The sequence below is a fragment of the Drosophila subpulchrella genome, chromosome 2R, assembly GCF_014743375.2.
Source record: "Drosophila subpulchrella strain 33 F10 #4 breed RU33 chromosome 2R, RU_Dsub_v1.1 Primary Assembly, whole genome shotgun sequence".
NCBI classification, from domain to species: domain Eukaryota; kingdom Metazoa; phylum Arthropoda; class Insecta; order Diptera; family Drosophilidae; genus Drosophila; species Drosophila subpulchrella.
In genome coordinates this window covers 6,097,712-6,106,760 of record NC_050611.1, presented here as the reverse complement: position 1 = coordinate 6,106,760, position 9,049 = coordinate 6,097,712, and the positions used below count along the sequence as shown (strand labels likewise).

The following is a 9,049-nucleotide window of genomic DNA, read 5'->3' as shown; positions in this document are numbered from 1 at the left end:
AAAAAGTTTTGTCAACGATAATATTTTTCTTTGAGCTTTGCTGTGAGCTAATAAATGAGCTTAATCTTTGAAAACTTAATTGAAACTGAATTTGTGTTTCCTTGAGACTCATCAATTTTGTCAAAATAAAACAATTTCTTAAATAAAAGGAGACAGTTTTCTAAGGCGGTTCTAAGCATTTAATACCATAACTGAATTTTTGTTTGACAAGCTTTTAAATTCTTTGAAAACTAAATATAATAAAATTTCTTGCAGAGGTATATTTGTGGCTTCAACTTAAATAACAATTTTAATTTTTCTTATTCAATTCAAAGAAACGTTTGGTTCTATAAGCTCTAAACCTTAAAAATATATTTATTCAGGTCAGCCACGACTGATAAATGTGATTAAAACATCGCCTTTCCTTTGAGGAATTTAAGTGCCAAGGGTGAATACCTGCACTCCTCCAAATGTCGCGTTTTTGCAAAGGTGCTGAGCATTGCTGGCCAAATCCCCCATCCATTATCCCCGTAATACCGTAATCCAACTCCTCGGGGCTTCCCATCCGTCAAATCTGATTCCCACCCAGCAGCAACATGTAAATGCTCCTGTAGTTCCGCTCGTAACATATGTGGACGGAATGAAAAGTTCCCAAGGAGTAAACTGTAAAAATACTGACCATGTCGCAAAGTGCCATAAACAATTTTACAACATTTTTGCTGTCATAAGATTAAATGTGCATAAACTGTAGGGGCAAGGACAAGGGAAGCGAAGCGAAGTCCTCGGCTGGAGGAAAAACAAAAAAAACTGAAAGTGGGAAAAGAAAGGCGAGGAGAAAGCTGGGCGATAGAGCGTTGCGATGGGTGAAAGCGAAACAAAAGCAATAACTATAAAACAAACACGACAATTCGCTTCAACTTTGGGGCTACAAAAAAATGGCTGAGCACACACACAGAAGCAAACCGACTTTATGGTAGAAAGAAAACAACACCAACGGCAGAACAGCACAACAACAGGGAAACCCAGATAGGCTTACACTGGGGGAAAACGGATGATTTAAACTACGCAATAAAGTATTGATTTAAGAGTGCTCAACTACGGTGCACTGCAAATAGTTTTGGGCAGGGTTATTTACTTAAATGCTATAAAATCCATTTTTAGATGTATTTTGAAAAACATGTTCCAATTTACAGTCAGCTTAGGGTTTATTCTAGATTTTTCTTTGAAACCCAAGATTATAATCGATAATTATCGATACCACTTTCACATTGAGACTGTAACTTCTTTTAAAGCCATTGTCATCCTTTTTTAATCTATACTAACACAATTTGATTAAATGCAATTCACTTTAATAAAATAAAAAATATACCTAAATCTGAACCCAATTTTTTCTGAATTTCAAATCTATACCTTAAATATACCTTTGTGAAAAAAAATGGTATATTTTGGTCTTAATCTGCCTAACTTGACTTCTTAAATAAGAAAATAAATTTCAAAACCGACATTTAATCAACTACAGTAAATCTATAGTAGAAGAGACCACGATTTTAAACCTTTATCTTAATTTAAAAATTTTATTCTTTTAAATAATTATGTTTATACCTCTTCAGTCCTTCCGAGCTTACCATCACAATTAACTTATTAAAAATGAGAATGAAACTGAATCTCAAGGCATATATTTCTCTTATTTTCGCAGTGCACACATACCTACACCAGCTCATATGCATTCATTCCGAGCTTCTTTTTTATAGCCGCGGGCAGTGGGTGGTCTGATACGGTATGGTATGGTATTGTTAAGGGTCGACTGTGCTATAAAGGTATGCAGCAGCCAACAGACGACAGCATCCAATTACAAAAGTGAATATTTCGAGACTGGTTGGTCTGACTCCCGCTCCTGTCGTATCTCGGTCTCCTTCCATGTTGACCTTAACATTTATTTCATCTGCCTTATTCTCGGCTTTTTGTTGCTGCCTTTAAGTGACTTTCAAGTTGTTGTTGCTGACCTGATTCTGATTTCTTCTTCAGTTGCACGAAAACGAGACCACCAAAACACCCGGGCCATTCCGAAATGAAAACATTACGTGGGTTTTCAGGGGGTTTTAGGGGGTTTTAGGGGTCTTCGGGGTCTTCGGGGTCTCTGGGGGAATAATGAGGCACGCGACCGTGCCCACTTGAGCACGTTTTACATGAACTGCCGCCCCAGCCGGCGATGATGATGGCATGCTAATAACGACCAACGACCACCTTGCTGAGTGGCCGAAAAACAACACGGAAAAAGCTGTTAAAACCACCAACGTTTTAGCATTTATGCATGGCTTGTCATTTTCACATTATTCACGCGAATATCCCCCACTGGCTATCGATGCGATGGCTATCCTATCCTGCTGTTATTTGGCTTTGGGGCTTTCCCTGAAATTCGGTGGGCCAACAAGTGTCCGCCTCAATGTTTGGCCAGCTGTGTGAAATTTAATTAGATTTGCAACGGCTTTGTGTTCCTCAAACACTGTGTTCGCTCACCCACTGCGTATACGCAATGTCCAGGAAGCAATCACCTGCTGACCAAAGGCAACAAAGAGCACATTGTCCCCGGCCTTTGTGCCATGATTTTCGGGCACTTTGTATGCCTGCCGACATGTGACAGGTGGGCTTTGTTCCACATTGGCTTATGGCATTGGCTCTTTTCGAAAAAAAAAAAAATGAAAAAAGGAAGCAGTGAAATGGCAGCACGTCCTTTGAGCCATATGACGTGTGGCAATCACAAGGCAGCTCAATAAAGGACGAATCGAATTTTTAGGCTGAGGCTGCAGTCGAGCTCTGACTATCAAAAGAGCACCATTTTTGAGTGATATGCTTCTCGGAGCCTACGGTTTTATTGTCTACTCGAAAATTTCCCCTTCCATTTGCCATCCAAGTTTTGATTAACTGCCAGGGTGGCTTAGGGAAAATTATGGTTTTCGTTCATGACGGAAAGACAAACAAAAATATTTTCACAGTAGACACTGTGCCAATAGAAGCCGGCCCGTTGTAACAGGATATGTGTCCCCGAGGATAACTAAACAAATGGGGGACAAAGGTAGTAGTTCGAATAGAGGGTATCCTGTAAATATCATTTAAACTGAATTTAAAAGAATTGAAAATTATGAATAAGCTAAGTCTTTAAAATCTTGTTTTTTAAAACTATTCTGAAATGCTTATCAAATTGAAAATATAAAGAAACTTTTTTTTTACATATTTCGAGAATGGATTTATCAAGAGTGCAGTAACATAGTTTAATCACATTTTAATTCTGATAGTGACATAATTTTCCTGAAATACCTATATAGAAATGGTATAATGGGTAGAACAAATACGCCTGGGCTATTATTTTTGTGGAATGCCTAGAGACACAATGGCATTTGTTGGTTCTGTGGCAGGAAAGCGAAGTGGCGGGCCGAAAAGGCCCGTTAAGGAAATTGCAAAGTTAATAAAAGAGTAGTCGGCGAGGCTTGTGCGGTTGGCATTTAGCTTTAAACGCGTCATTAGCTGCTTAAATAGCAACATGTGCGCCAGTGAGATGGTGTGTGTGCGGGCCCTGAGTGTGCTCATTATCACCTGTCCGCCCGGGACGCACACAAGGATACCGACAAAGCGAATATGATGCCCGGGGGTATGTGAAGGACCTCCCCAACCCCGCAGGATGCTGACATCGCACCACGCTCCTCTAAGTGCTTCATCTTGTCTGAATAACATTTGGGGCAGGACCTAAGCTGGAACAGAAGCATTTACCTCATTTCCATGCCCCCAGCTCCCAGCCTGCAGATTCCAGATCCCAGATCACAGCTCTTGGCCCCCAGATCCACCCATTTACCCCCCAGAAATGAGCTGGCGCATTTATGGCAGCCATTTTCGGGACGAGGAACTGGCATTTAGTGCTCCGCCAGAATTCCAGTCCTTCATACGTATTTAATGAACTTTGTATTCTTGTTTGGAGCCCGCCTAAATAGCTCTTGTTTCGAGCTTCGGGTTAGGTTACCTGGCCCATCAGCCCATCCCCGGAGCTTATTTATGATTGCCCCTGCAAGAGCGAAATGCATATTTACGAGGCTGCCTATTTCGGGCGGGCTTCCTTTGCATTTCGGAGCGTTCTCTGCCACTTTATTGATCCGAGTCCCTGAGTTATGGACGTACCTCAGCCTCTGCGAACTTGGCAACAATAAACCCAGAAACTCATTTTGCATGCTAAATGTATAAATTACCTTTTCCCTAGTCTTTGACGGCCATAAGAGTAATATTTCATATAATGGCTTCTAAAAGCATAACTGAGCCAAAAATATGTGGGCACAAATTAGTTGGCAAAGTGAGGTGCATTTACAAAAAGTTAAGTTGGCATTTAGTTTTTCAGCCATCGTATACTATTTCATATGGTCATTATGGTCCAAATAAAAGTTATGTTTGTGGAAACACACAAAAAATTATGAATATCCATTACCAAAATAATTAATAAAATATATTGTACAAGGCATAAGCATGGCACATGGAGCTTATCTTTCATTTGTAGCAAATTTTGTTGAACCAATTCAGGCTTTACCGTCCTATTTCTGAAATCCATTAAGCTGTCGACTCACAATTAGAATAAATCCCTTTTGTGTTTCCCAGAAATTTGCTTGTATACACGTACAATATATTTACCCAAACAAAAAAGAGCTTTATTAGATTTTATTATGAAACAATTATGCGCAACAAAAAGAACTTGGGTTTATTGACTGATAAAAGTTTGTCCATCAGCTGTCGGCAAATTGTATCGCCTGCCAGTGATTTACTTTGAAATTCGAAAACAACAAACTCTCGCCGACTTCATGATGAATATGCAAAAGATTTGCTTTCGAGTGTTGCCACACACATAATTAGAATTTATTTTTTAATGATTTCTTAGCTGTCATTCGGGCGTCAAGGCCGTATCGATTTGGCATTTTAAAAGTCCAAAAAACCCGGCGTCGTCGGGTGTTTCACCTTCGATTTGGTATCCGTTTCCTAGGAACGGTGCGAAAACATTTTCCGCCACTCTGCAGGTTGACAACTTTTCATGTTTTCAATTGAATTGCCTCCATCTGAGGCTCTTATCGGCTCGAATTCGAGTTTTCATAGTCGTGCGATTTTTCCAAAAATATTAACTTTGCCTGCTTGCGGGTGGGGTGGTGGTAGCAATATAAATATAATTTTTTTTTTGCTTGTAACTCTTGTTACGGTCGTTAGCCCCCGGGGGCGTAACTTTGGGCGGAGGGGGCGTGGCCCTTGAGTTTAGCCTGCTCAACAACGATTTGCAAGAAACATTTCAAAATGTCAGGCACAGCTACAAAATGAATGCCAAGCGAAATGGTAAAAGCAAAAGTTGAATATTCTTTTTGCACCAGCCAAGCTCAAATTTCTTAGCCTAGTTCTTGGTCGAAAAGTCGACTTTGGCTGCCATTTGCCGTCAGGGCCAACAAGAAACGGCAGTGATTGATTGACTAATGCCTCAATTTAACTCAATTTCTGCTGTCTCCCTGCTGTTTACATTCAGAATCTATTCGGCTGTTTACGCGCAAGCCAAACATTTATTTTTTAATGCCCAAACCATGAAAACGGATTAATTTTATTTGGAATTCTGTTTGATTTATTTTTGATTTATTGGCGGTGAAGAGAACATAAAGGCAATTTTCGTAAACCGATTTTGAAGGCTGAGATCAATTCAAATCGATTTGATAAACAAAACTTTTTTATGTTTACTGTTTGTCTTTCTGGTGTTTTTTTTCGTAGTTTCTGAAGCGGAAATTGCGTCAATCAATGCAGCTTTGATGGTTTTGCCAGTCAGGCGTTTTTAAAGCTTAATGAGCCGTGACTATAAGTCCTTTTTACCCCCTAAGAGTAAGCACACAAACAATAAAATGCAAGTGAAAAATTACTCAAAACGTCATCCGAGTCATTTATAAGGCAGCCCCCCTTTTATTCCAGTACCAGGCTGCTGTAGGAAAACTAACAAAGTGCTCTAATCGAGCCAAGGGGCAATTGCCGTGCTGCACCAGCCGCACTTCCCCATCCGTATCCCTGCCTTAGAAGCACACTTCCAAGTGGGTTTGTAGGTGCACTGCAAAAAGTAAAGCTTACACTTAATAACCTTTTAAATTTATAAGTCACTGAATTTGAATTTAAGCGAAGAAATACTTCTTATGAGTGAGTAATCACTCGTTAAGTTTTGAGTAATACTTTTTCCTTGGTATTAAACATAAAAAATTAATAACTTGATTGATTTTAGGTCAACTAGATGGCTTTGTTTTAAGAATTCATGGCAATTTATGAAAAAAGAGTCTACAGCTTAGCAGAATTTTTCGAAATTATATTTTATACCACATTAATGATGCATTTTTAAAATAAATTCAGTCCGTTTACGATAATCAAGCTTGTGTCATATGATCTCTGTAATTAAGATGGGATTAAAATTGATTTATTTTTGTTGGAAGATAGAATACAGAAATATTTTATTTGTGCACTATGAATTAACAGAATTTATGTATTAAACCATCTTTATGTTGCACTTTAAAGATAAATATTGTTTGCTTATCAAAAATCAAGCTAGTGTCATAAGACCTCTATCATTAAGTTGATTTGTTAAAAGGCAGGATACATAAATATGTTATATGTGCACTATGAATTAAAATACTGTCGCCATATTTTATACTACCCATATTTTATACTACTATAATAAAATTTTTAATCTTTTGATCAAAATAATAATTTTTCTAAAATACTATTGTACACACAACGAATTGTTTGCTTAAAATTGACCAATACGTATAGTTATATAATGACAGGTTAACAACTATTAAAAAGAGTGAAGTGTATTTTATTGTTGCTTTCATCACTATTTAATAGAATGTTTTGTATATTTTGTTGATGCTAGATTAACTATATCGTTGGTCAAATTTACAAATCGATGGGTTAGAACCCAATTCAATAAATTCAATATCAATTTCACCTAATTTGTTTTGTGTGTAGCTTTTGCTGATAGTTTTTTTCCAGTGCACTGCTTAGAAGGCGGAAGCTGGAGGCGGCGCTGGGCAGTGGGCGTGGCTCCGTGTTGACGCATGTTGACTTTGCCTTTGAAAGGCTGCCTTGGCTGTTTGGTCGGGTAATTTGCAATGCAGAAAAACCAGCAAGGCGCTGAAGCCGAGTGTTTTCGGAGGACGTGAGGCGGGCGGTGGATTCGCTGGGGCAACATAAATATTCAGCGAGAAACGTCATATTTACATTTAGTCTAGGCTGATAATCCCCCGGCTCCGTGGGGGCGTCCCCTTTTGGGATGGCAGTGGGATCCCCTGGCCGCAATAGGTTATCTCTGCCCCTGACATTTGGTCGTCATTCATTCGGCTGCTTATCGCAGCAGTTCAAATAAAAAGTCCCCAATCTGCGACTCGTTTGTCTGGGTCTCTCGGGCTATAAAAGCCCCGCTCCTCAGCAGCTCAAGGCATCAATCAATTCCCATCACCGAGCAAAGATGCAACTCAATCTTGGAGCGATTTTTCTGGCCCTGCTGGGAGTGATGGCCACTATGGCTCCGTCGGTGCTGTCAGAACCCCATCGGCACCAGGGACCCATTTTCGATACGAGGCCGTCGCCCTTCAATCCCAACCAACCTAGACCTAGACCTGGAGTTTACTAAAAATATGGCAAATGCATACCTTCTGATGTCGTTAACACATTGACTAAGTTAATACAATTAAAACGGAACTGAACATCAAAGCTGTGACACTGTGTAATTTAATTAATTCATTGCTGATGGTGGAAAAGGGGGGACCCAGGGCAATCAGGAATCCACTTTCACTGAACTGGAGAATTATGAGGGGGTTCCCCTGATTGCTCGCCATTTAAGGAGCCTTCAACATACATTTGAAACTATGCTTGAGCCAACATTGAGATGCAAAGCATGCCAATGCAATTTAATTTGCATTTGGCATCTGCTCGGCTCTCGGGGCGTATGAGTAATCACAGTTGCCATCGATTGCCATACACTACACACTACACTTGTGGTGCATATATATATTTAGATGCGAATAAAAATTGAGTACGCGCAAACATTTCAATGAGCTTCACACACAAAAACGACAATTTTCCTTCCTCACCCTCTGTGTGTTCATTCGATTTTTTTCTATTTTCCTTCTATTTTCTATTTTCAGCTGGCGATCCAAGAAAAGCGCTAAGAAAAACACTTGCAAAAATTAGCAGCAGCAGCTGATGAACGGCGGTTCAGCGGAGCTGCTCGGTGCGGGAGGCCTTTCGTCTATAAATATAGCTTTTGAACACTTTCTGCGCGTGACAGCTGTGACAGCAGCAGCAGCGGCAGCCATGACGTCATTGGCTGGATAAGCCACGTCACGGATGCGGTATAAACTGGTCTGGCTGAGGCCAATAAAGCGGCATATCGCGCATACGCCGCATTGACCCACCACGGCAATCAAAGCAAAGTGGGCAGCGCCATAATGGCAGCAGCATGATATTATCAACAGCAGCAACATGCGTACAGCCAGCAGCAGCAGCAACATCAACAGGAGCAACATTTGCAGCAGCAACAGCACAACCAGCAGCAACAGCAACAGCAGCAACAGCAACAGCAGCAACAGCAGCAACATCAACAGTAGAGCAGCCATGAGAATCGCGAGAAAGCACAGCAAGAAGAAAGAGCGGCAGAGCAGAAGAATCACAGAAAATTGTCAAAATATTTAAATGCTTACAGCTGCTCGAGAATCAGTCTAAATTCGTCGTCGATCGGTCGTAGTTCCTGTTGTTGTTATTATTATCATTATTATTATTTGTTGTGTGTGCTGTGTGTGCGCCAGGCGACATAAATAATTAAAGAAAATTGCAAAAAATTAAGGAAGTGCCACTGAAGCGACTCGAAACGAAACGAAACTTAACCAAAAACCCGAAAACCAGACCAAAAGTCATCCCTATAGACCACATTCATGTGCCACATATGTAAACCCAGTGAATCGGACAAGCGACAACAGTGCGTGTGTTGTGTAAACAAACAAATATTTGTGCTACATTCAAATTTAAA

At 40.1% G+C, this 9,049-nt stretch overlaps 1 protein-coding gene across 1 annotated transcript; it reads left to right on the top strand.

The window, feature by feature from the left end:
* The first annotated feature begins 7,455 nt into the window (after positions 1 to 7,455).
* Positions 7,456 to 7,734, top strand: LOC119549944 (metchnikowin). Its single transcript, XM_037858326.1, has one exon. It carries the CDS (start codon positions 7,490 to 7,492, stop codon positions 7,652 to 7,654), a length of 165 nt encoding a protein of 54 aa, XP_037714254.1. The 5' UTR covers positions 7,456 to 7,489; the 3' UTR covers positions 7,655 to 7,734.
* The last annotated feature ends 1,315 nt before the right edge of the window (positions 7,735 to 9,049 follow it).